Source organism: Lytechinus pictus, chromosome 13 (genome assembly GCF_037042905.1).
Source record: "Lytechinus pictus isolate F3 Inbred chromosome 13, Lp3.0, whole genome shotgun sequence".
Taxonomy (NCBI): domain Eukaryota; kingdom Metazoa; phylum Echinodermata; class Echinoidea; order Temnopleuroida; family Toxopneustidae; genus Lytechinus; species Lytechinus pictus.
The window spans coordinates 19,839,534-19,859,437 of record NC_087257.1 but is presented as its reverse complement, the minus strand read 5'-3'; the positions used below and the strand labels follow the sequence as shown (position 1 = coordinate 19,859,437).

General features: G+C 36.1%; 1 protein-coding gene across 1 annotated transcript; it reads right to left on the bottom strand.

Annotated features, from left to right (window-relative positions):
• Positions 1-4,305: 4,305 nt before the first annotated feature.
• Positions 4,306-19,522, bottom strand: LOC129275113 (uncharacterized). Its single transcript, XM_054911896.2, has 8 exons — positions 19,419-19,522; positions 16,610-16,751; positions 15,755-15,930; positions 15,081-15,259; positions 14,019-14,311; positions 10,345-12,766; positions 9,375-9,438; positions 4,306-7,300 (listed from the first exon to the last, which is right to left on the bottom strand). The coding sequence occupies exons 1-8, from the start codon at positions 19,446-19,448 to the stop codon at positions 7,259-7,261; spliced, it is 3,348 nt and encodes a 1,115-aa protein (XP_054767871.2). The 5' UTR covers positions 19,449-19,522; the 3' UTR covers positions 4,306-7,258.
• Between the last annotated feature and the right edge of the window lie 382 nt (positions 19,523-19,904).

Here is a 19,904-nt window from a genome sequence, read left to right as displayed (position 1 = left end):
TTAGTATTGAAAACAATGTTCATAAATGGTTATGAATATAATCCAGATTCTATGTCATATGTAACTTAGAGAGGGCCTATTATGAAAACATCTCCCAATTCATTAATGTGCATTATGTGTTTACGTTACCCAGTCTTTGCTTGCCTTCCTATTCCATTGTTGTTTTTGTTTGTTTCTACGTCGAAGTATTACACATTGAGTGATTTCATTTTTTTTTCTTCTATTTTTACATACATGTTGCATTTCAACTCATCCATTATCAATGAAAATGTGCATTCAAGTCTTTATGTGCTTTGGGAAATGACGATAATTGATTGAAACTATTTTCAACCAAAATGATGAACAGTCCAGATTTTTCCAACAATGAACATGTAACTTTTCTGAAAGAAAAATAGGATATTGTTTTATTTCTACTGTTTTGGATATAGCTCTAGAAGAATCTTTTTTAAAGTTGAAAAATAATCCATGCTCTTTTAGGCCTGTACTAGTCCGGATATATGCCAATGAAAATGTCATATATTCATTAAATGTGACTTGGCATGAAGGTATTGGCCTGGTTGTGACTTGAGCACAAATTCAATGGAAGATATGATCAGGCCTCAGTGGTCTGATCATTTTAAACTCCCTTCAAACGCAAATCAAATCAGCATTATTAACGCCCTCTGTCAGTGTTAATTTGATTTATCTTTTCAATTCAATCGAATACAATTTTCTTAAATGAATTTTGCGAAAATATTTAATTGTCCTAAATTGTGTTGCAATACTTGGCAGTAGGTATTTATTGAAAGCCCCGATCTTCACATGACAAATATGTGTGCTATTTCAACTGACTTCATATATCATTCATATATGATCTTCGATTGGTCGTGTGTTTTATAGTTGTGTATCTTTCTATGTACTCAAATTTCAAATTTTTCTACATAGCAAAATGTAGATATTACAAATTACCCTGTCCATGGAACAACAAAAATATGATTTTTTATGGCATATCTGCTGAATGTATAAGGCCTATATTTTGGACTTTCATGATGTATGAATATCCTCACTACATGTACCTTCTCCTCCCATTCTGATTCTCCAGATGTACCTTCTTCTCTCTCTGTCTTTCTATCTCTTTTCCGCTCTCTCTCTTTCTTACTCTCTTTGTCCATCTGTATGTCTTGCTCTCTCTCTTACTGTCTGTATCTGTCTCTCTTTACCTCCATCTGTTCCTGTATGTGTGCCTTTCTGTATCCCCCCTCAAAGTTCCTGTGTCTCTCTCTTCTTCATTGTTCCTTGTCTGCCAGTCTTTCTGTTTGTCTCTCGCTTCCTCACTGACCATGTCTGTCTGTCTCTCGCTCTTTCCCTCACTGTACCTGTCTGTCTGTTGCTCTTCCTCAATGTCCATCTCTTTGCCTCTCTCTCCCCCTCAATGTTCTTGTCTGTCTCATTGTCTCTCTCTCTCCCTTTTTTTCCTAATCTGTCTCTCCCTCTCTCCCTATTTTTTCCTTATCTGACTCTCTCTCTCTCTACCTTGAATACCTGTTGAAATGATATTTTCAAAATAGATGTAGGTATTCCAGTCCCTGTTCTCTGGATGTTGAATGATCCATTAATTTACATCGCAGTGTAAACGAGTGCCAAAGTGGTCAAACATCTTGCCCAGATTGAATGTGCAAATTCTGTTGAATCCAATCCATGTGTTCTTCAACAATCATGAGAGTAATTTCTTGTATATGAAAGCATCGAATGAGATGCGATATGTTGAAAAGCCAGCGTGCATACTGCCCTAAATAACTCTGTTCTATATAGCTGACTGTGTCTATATTTCTTTCTACTGAAGTAGCATTATTTTCAAAATCATTTGAGAACAATTGCATGACTCCTGTGCTTAAAAGGTTTGCTGTCAATTGTGATAGTTATATATGTTCAATGTAACATATCCTCCATCAGATCCCAATCATGTTTTTAAAATTACGATTGAACCCCCCCCCCCCCCCCCAATATTTTAATGTGTTTGATGAAGTCATTAATATGCAGTGTTTTTCATGATGAATTTGTTGTCAAGGGTATGTGAAATTTTCAGTTGATAATCTCTCCATTTATGAATTGTTGATGAAATAGTGCCCTCTGTAATATGATGTATAAATTGCGATTGATTCCTTTTTTCTATGGAATAGAAATAATAATAAAAAATATATTATGAAACTCTTCAATTAATTACAAAGTTTAGGTGCGAGATGAAATCAAATGAATTTATATTACGGAAGATATCTTATCTATGTCATTTTTGTAAAACCTTGCTTAAACTATTTGGTGTCTATATGTTTTTTGTCTGTTATTTATCTTGTAAACAGTTTGTCACAGGAATAGCTTTGTAAATAGTACCATGTTATCTTGTACAGGACATTGGATATGTGTTTTATTGTCTTGCCAATTCGGTACTGTATTGTGTTGTTATAGTGCACAGAGAATGTTCATTTTGCTACGTATCTTGTATTCAATTTTGATAACTTATTTGAACTTACAATTCATTTTGTCCTTGTTTTAATTGGGTCAGTGACTCAGCATGTAAACAAATACAGAGCTCATTGTGGAAATACATGTATGTCCGAATTGTTTTCAGTTTTTTATCATCGGTTATGGGTGATACAACATTTGCTCCAGTGACAATTGCTCCGTGCTTTATTTTGTCTTAGATATAGGGTTAGGGTGAGGGCTGCAAAAAGGGTTTTATGTTAGGTTTAGCTCTAGATTCAGTGTAGGGTATATTGTTAAATCCAGGGTTGAAGTTACGGCATTCAATTGGTGTGTGGAATTTATAGTGGAGCAATTGTCGCTTGAGGAAATGGCATGTAATCAAATTATGAGTACTTGTGATTTGTATTTATCATTTCTACCCGTGTATGAAGAAAAGGGGAAATGGCCAAGCATCAGAAAGTATGCATTAGATACACAAGAAGGTCTATAACCTTAGCAGTGTGTGTCTATATACTCTGCCTTGCATGATAAACAATGAACTGTCTTGGGGAAACAGAAATGAACAATGCTGAAGTGCATTTTGTATAGTGTGGATGGTGGGAGAGTAGTGATTTTGGATTATTTTAACTGATGATGAAGACAGAAAATGGAAGACAGTGCAAGCTGAATTTTTACAGATTGACTTTTTAGTCATCCTGGTAATGATGATAATGAAGATGATAATGGTAAAATTGATATAACAGTGAAGATGATGATGATCATTGTGATGATGATGATTATTGTAGTCGTGATGATGTGGTGATGTTGATGTTGAAAATGATGGTGAATATGAGGATATGATAGTGATGATGATGATATTGATGATGATATGTGATGATGATGATATGATGGTAGTGGTGATGATGTAGTGATGTTGTTGATGGGGATGATAATGATGGTGAATATGATGATAAAGTCCATAATGCATGGTGATAATGATGAGTTTACACCAACCCCACCCCCCCCCCCCCCCCCCCGGTCAGTGATAAAGAAAAGAAAAAAGGGAGGGCTCAGACTTGCATACACCCCTTCTGGCAAGTACAGTGTACTATATCCATTTTCGCTGTTTCATGTAATGTAAATTCCATGAATCCCCATTTGTTGATGGTCCATGATAACTGAAAAAAATTTTCCCATAAAAGCAGGTATCAAAGATATATGTCTGATGACACAATGAATGTAAAATCATGTTTAATATTCTGAAAAAAGTACATTTACAATTGATATATCAATAGTAACTAGAGAAAATTGATTTTTTTTTTCCTGCTTGTTATAAGAAGCAAATCAACAATCTAGTACAGATTTGCGATTTAATTGCCAGACTTATGATTGATTTGCGCCATGAGCATCTTTTTATGATGGATACCGGCGCATTACAAATGTTCATGTTATTATTATTATTTTGGGTTGACTTGCAATTGAGTGAAAGTTTCTTGCAATGCACCATGAGGCCTCTAACAAGGGTCCAATCTAAGCTACTTCTTATAATGAGGGGGTGTTTCACAAAAACTAAAATTGCTCTTAAATTCTAATTTGGGCATCTGGGTACACTGCAATACCGTAACTTCATTGGTCAGATCATGCGTAGGGGACTCTAGCTACCGTGTATTTAATCAACTGGATCATACATACGTGTTGGCATTTAAGCATGACGGACTTAGCTTGCTGGGAAACACTCCCCGGATTCATATGGGACAAGGAATTATTTATAAGATAATTTAGAAATTATAATACTAGGTTCAGATATACTGAAGTTCAGAATCATATGTTTACACTAAATATAAACCCAATGCCAAACAAAAGAGATGACTTTCCAAACAATTTATTTCAATATATGTTACAGTTATAATTATTACAATATCCTTTTAGTTTTAAAGCCAATATTCTGTACATATCGTGTTATTTACAGTATGATTTACACAACAATATACATGTAGTCTTGCTGACTGTGAAAAGTGACGAAATAAGAAGTGAAGAAATAACGACAAACAATAATTATAATGATACTATCAATTACAAAGGTGGATCTGCTTAAGATGTATCTCCTGGGAGCATATATTCCACTAAAAGCCTTTAAATAATACATACTTCCCATATTCTAGTCTGAAAATTAGCTTTGAATTAGGCGATTAGTCCCACTTTTAGAAATAAAACTTTTTGTATAGCGTCGATCACTAAATTTATTAGAATGTCCTTAATATCCACTAATGCAGCATTACTTGACTTATCTATATAGCGGCTGTAACATGTCTACATAAATTTACATAATTTAATGTTTACTTTGCAGGTAAGGTTTAGGGGTACAATACAATCAATCAAGATGTATACTCAAGAAAGATTGGTCTCAGTGGGTTTTTTTAGCATATAAAGTATAGGTTTACAAAAATGACTGATACATATACATGTGGGCCTATCTCTTTCCATTCTCAAGTTGAATAGGGGAAGAAACAAATGTAGAAAGTTGTCCCCAATCTCCACAATGAGTAAAACATGTAGATTTAAAATTTATGTGGGCTTATGTATGATGTCAAGTACAAGTTTGAGTGCAATAGCTAGAAAAGTTTGCTAATAAAATGTAAGTTGTATCAAGTGATACCTACAATGACGGATGTCTTATAAACCTAATTGAGGAAAATGCTCCATACATTAAAGTTTTAAACTCACTAATTGAAAAGATCAATACGAGACGAACAATAATCTAGCATGAAATTTATAAATGCGAGCCTTTGGATTTTAATTCTATCAAATTTTGCTCAACTTTTGTGTAAGAACAGGATCAGGAGAGGTTTTTTAATTTGTCACCTGACATCTTCCTGTGACATTGATTGGCTGAGCACAGTGATTGCCTGAGCACAGTTGTCTTTCTGTTACTATGGTAACTGACAGATGAAACAATCCAACAACTCCTTTAATGAATCCCTCCCATAGTTGCATAATTACAGCATTTTCTATTATGTTCGTTCAATTCAAAAGGCAACATTCATATGTGCAACAAATGGGAACTTCTAATTTCAATAAATTGCTACAAATCATTGCTAATTTCATATATTAAGCCATGGACATAATTTCTCTTTCAACATTTGTCAAAATTAATTTTAGAACACATTCAGTCACATACAAAAAAAAGCTACATTTAATACATAAAAAATAATTCACCTTTGACCTTTCCTGTATCTAGAATGTTTTAAATGCTGTCCAAGAATTGTGTAAAAAAAATTGGCATTAATACTACCTAATTTGAAAAAGAAATAGAAATATATGCATCCCATTTGCATATTTCAATAAACAAGTGGAGCACCCTGATATCAAACTGCAATAAACAAACCACCAATATTGACTTTATCAGGCCTGGGAGTAAAACTCGAAGAATCGATGGATTTGATCAGTTTACCACCAAATAAAAATTATAACTAATCGACAGTTCACCAGAGGGTGATTACTGATATTCAATTATCAAAAGTACAACGTTACAACTTTTGATATTTGAAAACAAAGTGCATGGCAACTCTTTCAAGACATGACAATGACGGCCACGCCAGCGACCATTTCCGGGGGGAGGGGGGGTTGGGTCACAAAGAGTTAAGTACGACTTGTGCTTAAACACAAACAAGTGAGCGTGTAATCTGATTAATATGCAGTAGTGCGCGTCCCATGCATATGATTTGACCAATGCGGTGATGCGTTCTATTCCAGACGCAACAGAAATTTAAGTGCAACTCTCATGGAGCGTTGCAAGAAATTTGCAATTAATTGCAAGTCTATTTTGGGGGCCGTATTCTGAAAATTGTCTAAAGATAAATATTCTTGTATCTTTAGAGTTACAATAAAATCCGTATTCTGAAAACTCTTGTATCTTTTCTTGTAACTTTCGCTGAGCATGTATGATGTCAGAGCTAGAATTATGCGTAAGTTAAAAACGGCGCATAAATATCTCTGCGCGCAAGATAACACATCGATATGATGAAAAAGGTATTCTGAAAATTCTCTTATCTTTGTGTTCTTTTAAGTTTCTTGGAAGATACAAGAAAATTTACAAGAGGTAGGGGGCTATTGTAACTTAATGTTGCATGCGATATTTGTCCGTCTGCAATAATAATTTCTTGCTGCATCCTGCGAGAAAATCATGTTTTACAAAAAGAGACATTACAACGAGGGATTGGTAGACCTTTCAGCAATTAAAAATTTGTATTCGAGATGAGGAATCTTTTCAGAGAAAACATATGTCTTTAAGAACAGTCACGAGTATTTTTAGCACAGAAGCACACAAGCATAAGCGTCAGGGACGCAAGGAAATTACGCCTTATATAAAAATTGCGCTCAATATTTTTTTCAGAAGAGACGCTTCTATTGGTTGACCTAAGCATATAAAGAATTTATTGATTGGTTGATGATAAACTATTGGGCGTGTCAGAGATAAAATAGGGGACGTCCGTACAGAGATAAGACAATTTTCAGAATACCGATTTGAGACAATTTTAGCGAGCTGTTATCTTGCTGAGTTACAAGAATAGTTAAGACAATTTTCAGAATACCACCCTTGGTCTCTAAATCAATCATATCTTGCAGTAATTGTAAATTTGTGAGCGATTACTAATCTGCTTCTTGAAACAAGGAGTGTGATCTGATTTGCTACAGTTAAAATTGATTTGTGAATTGTAAAATTGCAACAGAATATTTGCAATTGATTGCAAATATTTTCTTGCAACACCCTCTTAAGCCACACTTAAATCTTTGTGAAACAACCCATGGGTACTCCTTTTTAGTTAGTGATGTCACCAAGAGCGGTTCTCTGTTCATTCTTCTGCATAAGAGACATAAATAGAGATAAAATGACATTATAGAATGTTAAAGGCTTTTTTTTCTGACTTATCAGATACAGTAGATCGATCTTATTTACTGAGTTGAAAGTCATAAATTGTATTTACAATATAAAAAGACATTACTTCATTCAGATCAAAATATAAACAATAACTTGTATCTTATGTCTATTTTTCTTTCTTTCATTAATTCCATTTTAACTTTTTTTTTTCATTTTTCCAAATGAAGGGGTACATACTCACTGTATGAAAATCTTGATATTTCAGTGGCTATAAAGCCAAATTCCAAATTTCAAGAAATTCCAAGGAAAATCACAGGGAGTTGATTTTTCGACAATATTAATTCCTTACATAATTATCATCATAAATCAGTTATTCCTTGCAAGATATTACAGATTTTTCACACCATCACGCAGAACAAATTCAAGAGCACAGTAAATGTATTGAAAATGCACGTCAAATCAAAATGAACAACTGGGAAGTCTTCGTCGAAAATTGGTGAACCGGAACAACGGTTTGCGTCCTAAGTTTCAGAGCTGATGAAAAATTGCAAGTATGTCATTTGTCCAAGATGAAACTGCTGTTTTGATTCACCAACGTTCGACAAAGACATCTTGGTGGCTCATTGTCATGAAGGGCACTTGACAATATATTTTCTATGTTCTTAAAAGCGTTCTGCGTTGCTGTGTGAAAACTCCCTCTCACTAAGGTCAAAGAACCAATCAAATTACCAATTAAATATCAAAATGGTTGTAGTATTCAACATATTAAAGGAGAATGAAACTCTTGGCGCAAGTTAGCTTTTGTGAAAGCAGAAAAATCAAAGAATAAGATCAACAAAAGTTTGAGTAAAATAGGACTAGCAATAGAAGAGTTATGAGCATTTGAATGTCGAGATCACTAATGCTATGGAGATCGTCCAATTGGCAATGCGACCAAGATCTATGATGTCACAGATGAACAACTCTCCCCTTTTGGACACTGAAAATTTACCCCAAAACATATCTTTTTGCTCATTCTAATCATATGACAAACGATTCATCAATGATATAATGTTGTGAAACCTCTGTACTTGTCCTCTCATAAAGAGAACACCTCACCTTGTGATAGACTCTATAAAAGTGAGAATATAAGTGAAAGAAGTACTAAAGTAATGAGGGAGTTGTACATGTGTGACATCACAGATCTTGGTCGCATTGTCAATGGGAGGAACTACATGGCATTAGTGATCTCAATATTCAAATGCTCATAACTTTCTTATTATTCATTCAATCTTCCTCAAACTTTCAACAATATCAATATGTTTCTTTGATTTTTCTCTTTGATATGGATTCAGCTGGTTTGTAGGGTTTCATTCTCCTTTAAGGTCGAGTGGGTTTTTTTTCATAAAGTGCGTTGCAAATAATTTTTTTGTGCGGAAAGCATGCAGAAAATTCTCCCCCCCCCAACTTATTTCAGGGGAGCATTTCATGAAATTTCCTCTGAAAAGTCCTGTTTTATCTCCCAGTTACCATATCAACAGTGCTTCTCAGTCAATCAAAATCAAGGATAGTTGTCAGATCCAACAACTTCTCAGATGAAAGTGTTGATGGAATCCCCTCCCTGTCCAACCAATTTCTTCGTACCATATTATAAGGTGTATCCCATATAAAATTCAATTCTGACGATATAGGAATATATCAGGGTTCCCACAAAAATTTGAAAACAGAATTCCATGACTTTTCCATGACTAAATAATTAAATTGCTGCTTTCCTTGACTTCCTGTGACATCCTGGGAGTTATGTAGAATTTGGGATGTCACAAAACTGGAAAAAATGGAAATCATGAACATCAATTATAATAGCAGAGTATGAGAGTTGTGAGACACGACAAACTGGAAAGCTGCCATAGCCAAGAGGTACATGTAAATGCTATTCCATGACTTTTCACAAATTTTCCATGACCTCAAAATTTTCCAGGATTTTCCATGACCGTGGGAACCCTGTATATATTTGTTTACAGACTGCTAAGAATTCCTCTACTAGGTGTTAAATTAATACAGAACAGACTGATCTTACCTTTCGTGATTTCTTTGTTTGCTTGTAAACAGTTGAAGTGAATTGATCCCCCTGACGTAGTTTGCTGATAGAAATATTGAAGAAAAATTATGAAGAATTAAACATAAAATGCAAGAATTTTTAGAATAAAAGAAATTTTAAAAAGATACAAGATGGCCATAAAATGATTTACATACAGAATATAACAGCCCCCGTTGAATTATAGATAATGAAATATAAATGAATCACAGAGGTTTTCTTATTATTTCTTTATTGGTTTCAAGAAATAAAATCATGTTAGTAATAATGATAATTTTAAATCAATAAAGACAACTAATTCACAATCATCAATGTTCAGAGGTTCAAGAACAGTAACTGGGAGAAAAATCTTTGAAGTAAATGGCTTGTATCATGAAATCAAGAAGAAAAAATACACAAGAAGGGGTTTGGGCGAATGCTACCCCAAAGTACCGGAAATTAAAATTAGCCCCTGAAATTGTCAGAGACCACTGTTAAGTGTAATACAATGTGGCAAATTTGAGTAGTGAGCTAAAATAATAGTTACAAGAGGCCCATGAATTTAAGAAAAAATGCATGAAACTGATTTTAACTTGGCCTAAATCTGATGCAGGAGAACAAAGAATACAGAGACAACATGGACCACACAAACAAAAGAAAGGGGGGAAAAATGAGAGACAAAAGAAAATGAAAGAAAGGAGAACTGAACTTTGAGAGAGAGATAAAGAGAAAGAGACGGAATGAAATTATTTTTCAGGATAACAAAATGTTAAAACACCACAAAACCACAGAGAGGGAATCATAAACATAGTATAAGGTTACAGTTTAGTATAAGTAACTGTTTGTGAATTTAAAATTGGCCATAGATGTACGACCAAACGAAAGTTTGGTATACATTGTTGAGAATGTCTCAAATTCTCATGACCAAAAGGTGTAAGAAGAATAAAGTAAAATGTTAGGTCAACTTGATTACCTGGAGAGAGATGGTTCCTTATAGCTAACTGCCTTTGATCTCCTTCCCGTTCTTTCAGGTAGAGCGGATTCAACTTCAGTCTTGGAAATCTTGATGGGATCCTCATCAACATCTGAATTACGTTTCCTCTTGATGGTTTTCTGTGATGGAGCATTCGTTCTCTCCTCTCCTCTTTTCTCTGATTCATGAAAATGGCTGTTCCGTGCTTCATTGACATTCCTAGACTCCATCTTACAAAGTTGTACTGGCTCTGTTGAATGTTTTGAAGTCAAGCTTGAACCGATGCTCCCCAGATGGTCGGAACACTCAAAATGCACTTTCCTCAGTTCGGTCCCTTTGTTGTCTGTGATAACTTCTGGCTCGTTGATTTTCTCAACCTGTTCCATGCTTGAGGAGTTACCCACATTCTGTAAGCCCTCCTCTCCACTTCCAGACCCTCCGATAGATGAACGGGTTCTGATAGAAGGTGCAGCAGACTGTTCTGAAGTGTGCGTTTCTGAGCAATCAGTGGATGTTTTAGGAAGTGTAAAGGTGCTATCTGGATTTTCAGCCCACTGTTCTGAAGTGTGAGCTTCTGAGAAATCAGCGGATGTTTTAGGAAGTATGAAGGTGCTATCTGGATTTTCAGACAACTGTTCTGAAGTGCGTGTTTCTGAAGAATCAGAAGAGGTTTTAGGAAGTGTGAACGTGCTATCTGGATTTTCAGCTGACTGCTCTGAAGTGTGCGTTTCTGAGGAATCAGCGGATGTTTTTGGAAGTGTGAAGGTCGCATCTGGATTTGTATTACCTAAACAGAGTGAACTTATATTGAGGGTACTGAGCTCACCTGCTTCTAAATCAGACCTATCTAATCTTGATTTTCTTTTCTCTTCTGCGCAGTCATTATCTCCAAAATAGAAATTTCTCGTTGATAGTTTCCTTTTGGAGGATTTCTTGTGATGTGGTTTCATCATAAGGTCATTCAAGCTTTCGCCTTCATCCTTCAAGCTGCTCTTCTGAGATGGTAAGGAAGCCGCTACCTTGTTTATCTGTTCAGGATGAGTGACATCGATGAAGTAGGATGCATCAAGGTTGCTGATTTCTTCAAGGAGAGCCTTCTTCGAAAGCCTGACCTTCGGTTCTGCTGCCCCTGGAGTAACAACCGACTTGGATTTGCGCGATTTTCTCTTAATCTTGCTGTGCTTTCCTTCTCCGGAATTTTCTTTATTTTTAACACGACTATGAAATTCCTGGTCGGCGAAGTCTTCTGAATCTGGATCATTGCAGGACCATTTCGGGACATTCTTTCTTGAATCTTCCTCTAAACCTACACTGGTTGTAACTTCCTGGACCATTTTGTCTTTCTCTACAGCCTCATCGGTATTAGTCCTGGTTGTTGTCATGGGTATGGTGACTTTACATGATGGAGTTTGGTGTGAAAAACTATCTCCCATAGAAAGATCAAAGACTGTCATCTGTTGGACGTCCTTCTCGTCCTCCTGTCGATTACAATCCTTCTTTGTCCCAATTTTACACTTGGGCTTGTGAGGGTACTTCTTCTTTTTTTTCTTCTCCTCAATCTTGTCACTTGACCGTTTTGGGATCTTGCTAGCTATCTTCCTACGACTCTTATGATGCGATTCAAGCTCATCCTCTTTTGTTTTACCAACTTCTTGATTGAGCGTGCTAGGTTTGGTGCTTACCTTAGCCTCTTCCTCATTGTCACTAAGAAGGAGAGCTAGCTCTTCTAAGTCTCTCTCAATCCCGCAATCCGTTGCACCATCACCGTCTATCACAATAGGATCCCTCCTTCGAGACAATCTCCCATTTGTGTTTTTCGATCGTCTTTTACTCGAACTCTGTTTGACATCCTCCTTCTGGACCAGTACTACATCCTCATCTATTTCTTGGAATTCATCATCTTCATCATCATCAGGGTAGATGTAGGTAACCCTCTTCTTGGTCAGTCTTCCACTCCTCCTCTCTCCCACTTTTCCATCATCACTTTGATTTGTGATTGTACACGAACCATCCTTTTTTTCATTATTCCCTTTTTTACATTGTTCTACATCCACCTCCATTTGACTTTCAATGCTATCCCTACGGACCGTTGCTTGTTCCTCGGCAATGGTCGTGCTGATATCACCCTTTTCTTCCGATATATCCTGGATGTTTGCACCATCCCTTTTGTCATTATTCCCTTCAATACCCTGACCTACATCCACCTTACTTTGACCTTCAATGCTATCCCTACAGACCATTGGTTGTTCCTCGGCAGAAGTCAAGCTTACATCAGCCGTCTCTTCTAACAGATTCTGGATGTTTGTAGCTGATCTTTGTAGTCTTTCTGTTGCCACGGCAGCCATAACAGCAGGATCCAACATGGAGGATGTTCTCCTGGAGAGTGACTGATTAAAGTTCTTTGAGTGTCTTTGGTTTCTCCCTGAAACAAAGAAGAAAGGACATGTCCATTCATACAAGTAATGAATATCCTGAACACTGAACTTTGCTAAAATTGATTATAGCACAATGCACTTATACCTTAACCCTTATTAAACTGGGGGGTCAGACAGATTTCGCCGCCGCGCAATTTCTTTTTACCGTGCCGCTCGCTGACTTTTTATTTTCAAGTCTTGTGCATCTTTTGAGACCAAATTTGCAATGCCAGGGTACACGGTTCCAAAATTACGCAATATTTTGTAAGCGCATGTCGGTCTGAAAATTGCTCAAAAACGTGATTATGTGTACAAAGTCAATTCAAATTGTGTTTTTTAACCAAAAGTCATAAATGTATGATTATTTTTACTTTTGTTAGATTAGATGGCTCTATGTTATGTTATTTATGATCGCAAAATGGTCCCTGACAAAGTTCATAGAGAAAACCAATGAAAAAATAAAGGTTTGAAAAACCAAAGAAATATATAAGAATAAAAAACAATAACATACATAGGAAATTAATAATTTTTTGGCCATTTTTTTGTAGATTTTTGTTAGAAATATAAAAATCTATATGTTCACCAAAAATTAGCATTCTACTAGCTATATAAAGTGAGCCCATTTGCATAATTAATTAATAAAAAATATAAGCAATGAATATTTTGAAAATTTTTATTATACAGTCTTGCAGTTTACATCCAGCTCTATGTGCGTGCAAAATTTCGCAGCGATCGCGCAATCAACGGCCGAGATCTGAGGGGGGGTCAAATTGACCCCACCCAGTATATGTTGGTCTGAAATAGCCCAGTTAAGATAGGGATAAAGGGGAAGCATACTGACGAACACTGTGTGTGGTCTTTCATTAACAGTGTGAACGTAACTACTCTTGAAATATATGTATAGCTTTTGAGATTTATCATTAATACAGAGAATAAATCAGCCTATAACTTTATCTGTATCACAGAGGAAGGAAACTGTTTTGAGAGGAAAAGTACTTGTTTGCAACTTGGTTGCATGATTATTGCTATAATGTGCATGTATTGAGTAATGAATTAGTATATTATCAACCAAGTAGTCCTATTTTACAAGAATACAATACTCAGTTTTTTTAAACGCTTTTGTGTTATTTATATATTGTGCCCAGAAACTTGTAAACATGAAAGTTGCAGCCGTTGCAGTTGTTTTTTTAATGTGACAGTGAATGAAACATGTTTGATCATCAATTAATACCATTTTCTAATTGAATTTAATTGAAATACCTTTTCCTTGTGGAGACATAAAACGGAGAGGAATATCAAGGTCTATTTCATCATCAATCCCCATCTCAGGCTTCAGGTTTGTTGATGAATTGATATCTTCTTCTTCTGGGTTGATGTGCACCGATGATTTGAATACTTTCTTGGTCGGTATTCTGCGAGGTAAGGAGGTATCACTTGATGCAGGCTTGTCTTTCTTGGACGGTATCCTGTGGGGTATCGAGGTATCACCCGATGGAGAGCTGTCTTTCTTCGACGGTGATGTGTGAGGTACTGAGGTATCGTTTGATGCAGAGCTGTTGTACAATTTAAGAGGAAAGAAGATAAGAAAATTATATTTAAAAAGAATAAAAAACCACCAGAGAAGCAGAAGAGTGAAAGTATGAACAAATTCAGACAAAAAGAAGTTGTAATCAAATTAGCCTGAAAATCGAAACCAGAAAAAGATGAAACTGGCGAAAATGCTGATCGCTCACATCCCTGAATAGGGACATATTTTCAAAAGAAATATTCTTTGAAAATAATACTTATAATAATAGCTAGTTTTTATATAGTGCTTTTTTCCATCTATACGGCTCAAAGCGCTTTCCAGCATGTTATTACCCCGGTCATTGGATTCATTTCAATCCCGCACGAAAGTGCAAAATTTCCATTCCCTGGCAAATTCAAACATACATTAACTTTCGCAACCTACCGGGCACCCAATTAGCACCTGGGTGGAGAGTGGCAAACGCAGATCAACGCATTGCAAAAGGACGCTAGGACCCTAAGGACCCTAACACACGACCCTCTGGTTGAAAGGGCGAAAATGATTCAATGGAGAGTCTCAGCGGGTGTTGCAAGAAGATATTTGCAATCAATTGCAAATTTGTAGTGCAACTTTAGAAACGGTAGATAATTTTCAGCTGCAGCAAAGCGGTTAACACTACTTGTCGCAAGAAGCGGATCAGCAATCAACTATTAAGATTTACGATAAACTGCAAGACATACAATTGATTTTGGGACCCAAATTTGACTTGCAATTGATTGCATTTTTTTGCAACACCCCGTAATCATGATACTCACCCTGAGGTGGAGGAGCGGGAGAAGGAGGAGGAGGCCCTGGATACCTCTCCGAGGCTCCTGGAGTGCTCCTTGGTCAGGGAATCTGTGCACATGTCCATCGCCTCCCCAAGGAGCCCTACGGTCTCCATCAGATTACTGGTCACCTTCCGCAACTTCTCGTGTACTCCCTTTATTTGAGTCTGACCGGAAAGGCAAAGAGATAATAGAATGAAGCGATAAACATGTGAAAGACTAAGAGAGAGAGAGAGAGAGAGAGAGAGGAAGAGAGAGAGGAAGAGAGAGGAAGAGAGGGAGAGAGGGGGGAGATACACACACGCACACATAGATGGAGAGAGGAGAGAGCAAGCTACAGGACATATGGTGCATTTTTGCACATTGGGCTGTGCCTCTGGAAAATAAGAAATGCATATTCCCCGATCAGTGTAAAATGTCTCAAAATTTTGAACACTTTTCAGCCAATCAAGTGACAGAATCTTTGTACGAGTTGTATGAAAATAAATGCCTGCCATTAATGACACATTACAAATAATCAACAAAGTATATAACTAATAAAAAAAATAATAATATAACTTAAAGAATCAAGGAACAAGATAGACCACACACTATTGAGTCTAATCTACCCTCTATATCTAATGTTGGTCTTTATGATCAACTATTGACTGTAGCGTACTTACTCTCTGTTTGTCGTGTTCGGCTTTTAACCGACTGATGTCCAGCCGAAGGTTTAGACGTTCTCTCTGTAGCTCTACGAGTTCACTCTCCGCAAGGTGGTATTCCTTGCGAGCTACAGAGAGGGATTTAGCCAAGGTCCTGTTGTTGAGCCGTAGACTGGTCTTCAGGGCAAGGTTTGCTAGAAAATTGAGGAAAAATTAATACATCAACTGTTTTTGTGTGTTTTTATACAGAACATATATGAACAAAAAGGTTCCCCAATCTTTAAAGAGCTGGTATTCAGAGCTCATAAAAATTGACAAATGAGTCGAAAACAATGATTTCTGACAGCTTTTGTTGTGATTTAGTTTAGTTCTGACAGAAAAAGTGCATCAAAAAAAAAAACCATCTTGTTTGTGTTAACAAAAAAAAAGATTTCTTGGGTCTGATTGCATGTATTTGAAAGTTTTTTTTTTTTATTTGCATCAATTTCAGGAAAGTGAATAGTATAAAAAAAATCCAAAAATTTAGGCTACAGAAGCAAATCAATAATCAAAACAGATTTTTTACTTTCATTGAACATGTGGTTTGAGTGTGATAGTAGCCTGTTAAAAAAAACAGTACAAAATAGTTTAGGGCATCACGCATCAGGAGTTAAAAATAAATGTTATCGGTTGGATTTGTCTTTCTGCCCATCAAGGATGAGATGATTAAGATTAGTAAATCAAGTCAACAATCTCCTGGGAAACTACTTAGAAAATACCCTTCACTCCTCCTCATAACGTGCATCAAAGTTTCATTTCATCTTTGAGATGCAGAACCCTTTGAAGCTTATTGAAGAAGAAGAAGAAGTAGAAGAAGGATCAAACATTACTCACCATTCTTGTTACGTGACCTTGACTGACTGAGGTCGGCCCGGATCTTCTTGCGTCTCTTCTCTATCATCTTAGATCGGATATCCTCAATGCTCTTCTCAAGGTCATTATCTTTGTTCTCTGTCTCTCCTTCCATCTTCTTATCCTATCAAATAAGCAAAATAAGTAATGCCTTCAAAAATGATGTCATGAAAAAGAACACACATTAAAAAAAATTGTTTTACGCTGGGCAGAGGGCATAGATTCTAGATTTTCTATTTTGACTATTCATTCCGTTCAAGCAAAATAGAATCTAGATGATCTAGAGTATTAACCTACCCAGAATTCGACAAATTTGATCTTGCAATATTTTTTGTTCTACAATGTCTTTTCACAAAATGAAATTTGCATCAATGTTTGTTGAATATATTTGTCTGCTTTTAATTACAATGTTTATTTTCACCTTCTATCTCAGTATTTCATAAAATCTTGAAATGTATCATGAAGTTTTGCACCAGCCCTCTGTTCAACATAGCGAATCACGCGTACAGAAGTAAATGCATACGAGCGCCACTGAATTGTGCCACACCACATGCGATATGTAACTCAGAAGTTGCAGCGACCTTTTGCTCTGGCGCTCCTGCATTATGCTCGAATCCCCATGTCGAATGGAGGCCTGCTGCTAGCAGGCTGTCAACTTGATTTCTGTGCAAATTCAATGCGGTAGAGTTTTTAACTTTTTTCTTTAGAAGATACGATCCTAAATTTGCGAGAACGTTTGCAAACTTGATTTTAAAAATTGCCGCCAAGCCTTGGCGGCAAAGAAAAATGTGATTCCTCATGAAAAATGACCCCTTTTCACCGTCTACTTTTTAAAACTTTTGATAAGGATATTTGTTGTCATCCACACACAAAACAAATGGGCTTCTGACCTCAGTGAGCCGAGACAAAATTTTGGGTGGAAAAAAATACGCTTTTGTTGGTGTTGTTTCACTTTCAGTTTAGTTCTTTTGCAAAGCAATTCCAAGGAGAGAGTCTCCTATATTGGCTGTGCGCCTCTACTTAGCCTGGAGGCTTCTGGGGAGTAAAAGTCATCTACTATACGTAGGATTGCGGGAGTAATCCTACGTATACTTGACTTTTACTCCCCAGAAGCCTCCAGGCTACCTCTACTGTAGACAGCTGGCAGCCGTCTGTTTTGAGGAGTTTTTAAAACATTTTTTTATTTTTTAAATTTCTCCTCGTACACAAACGGCTCGCTATCGTGCAGCCACCATTAGGGGACTTACAATGCAAAATCCCCCCGTCGGGGATCTTCAATTTTTTACTTTAATTTAATGATGAATCAAACTTTTGAAAATTAACGCGACCGAAATGCAAATTATTATTCCCTCTTGGCATTAATTGCCAAAAAACGGGGAAAATCAAGTTAAAAGGAACAAAAACAGTGACTTACCTCGGCTGTCGTGCAACTTCACTACCCTGTTTTATCCGAACTTAAAATACACATAAACATATGGCCATGGCATTGAGTCCCCTGTACAGATCGCGCTAGAACTTCGGTCTCTGTATTTGGTGAGTGAAGCCAACGGAGTTCAGCTGAACAACCAACATAATTAACAGAGACCGAAGCTTTTGGTCTACCTCTACTGTTGTATTATTTGATCACACTCACTATAAGACTAAGTTAAGTTACTCTAAATTAATTCTTCAAATCCAACTTTGAAAATTGAAATTCAGTACTACATATGGCAGTGAGTCCAAACTTCGCGCGTGTCCATACTTTGCGGACGGTCATTATCTAAAAAACTAGCCAATATCCTTAAAATCTGACATCATCAACGTGAAAAGCGACCTAAAATTACCCTTTGGTGTAAGTTTCTTTAGGATGAGTTCAGTATTCATGAAAATATTGGCAAAAGATCGGCAAATTTGTCACGTTTAGCGCCCGTTTTGAAGAAATCTGATATTCTCAACAAGCATCACGATATCACCATTTTGCAAGCAGAAATCATCAAAAATGTGAGTTAAAATGTGGTACTAACCGATTCTATACTCTATAGCATTTTGCCATCAATCTGATATAAATATTTCACTTTTTGAGCTTGAGTTTTTGTTTAAATGTCCACAAAAACTTTGGTCCGCAAAATTAGGTCACACTTTTTCTGAACGGTTATCCAGCACAGCGCGCATTCGCCGATCGGAATAGAATTTTGAGATCGCGATACCATGGATACCGGCGAATCCCCTTGACCTACTTTACGTTTTGTCCATGATTTTATAGTTTACGATCTTGCCGTCAATGTGGTAACTATTTTTTTAATTGGTTTTGTATAAATTATGAATATTTTGTGAAAAAATTTAAGCCTGATGAATATTTTTGAAAAGTGCGCGAAGTTTGGACACCCCATCATACTCAGTCATAGTTCATACATATTCAATCAAGACAGTTACAAATACAAAAACCATCATTGACATGAGAGAAATGAGAGTAAGAGAGGGTAATAAATGGGTGACGACTGACGAGGCCGAGGGAGTTGCAGGAGTGCAGCATATGTCCGGAGGGCCTAACTAAGTCGAGTAACGGAGTAACGTTTACGGTTTAGGCCTAGCAATAGGCCTATCCTTACACAAAATTCAGCATGTGGGACAACTCTACGAAGTTTTAGTTTGCAGTTGCACTCGAGCTCGATCGATTTGTTTCAATTCAGGTCAAATATCTGTAGAACCTATTGATTTCAATCTAAAGCCTAAGTTAGGTTTAAATTTTGGTAGATCAAATTCAAATGATACAAATTTTCTTCAACAAAATCTCGAAATTACAGGCACTTACGAATTTTAGTTGTACTGAATTCGCCGTCATAAATATTTTGAAAATCCCGGACAACACTGATGTGAGAATTGAGATTTGATTGGTCCATTTTCATTTTTGCATTTTCGCAAGGGCCCGTTTGCACAGACCACTCGATGATGGCAGTCCCGAGTGTATGAGGCGCCGAATGTACCAATATTATATAGAACAATTATTTGTTATATAATCATTATTTATTAAATAATAACTATTATTTATATATAATTTACATTTTATTTGTAAATAACTACTATTATATAAAATATCATTTCTAATTATTTATATATAATTCCAAGTAATACTTCATTATTTGTAAATAATAATAGTTCGACATTCCATTATTTATAAATAATGGAAAACTCAACAAATTATTTATAAATAATGAAAAACAAATAATCATTATTTATAAATAATGAAAAACAAATAATCATTATTTGTAAATAATGAAAAACAAATAATCATTATATA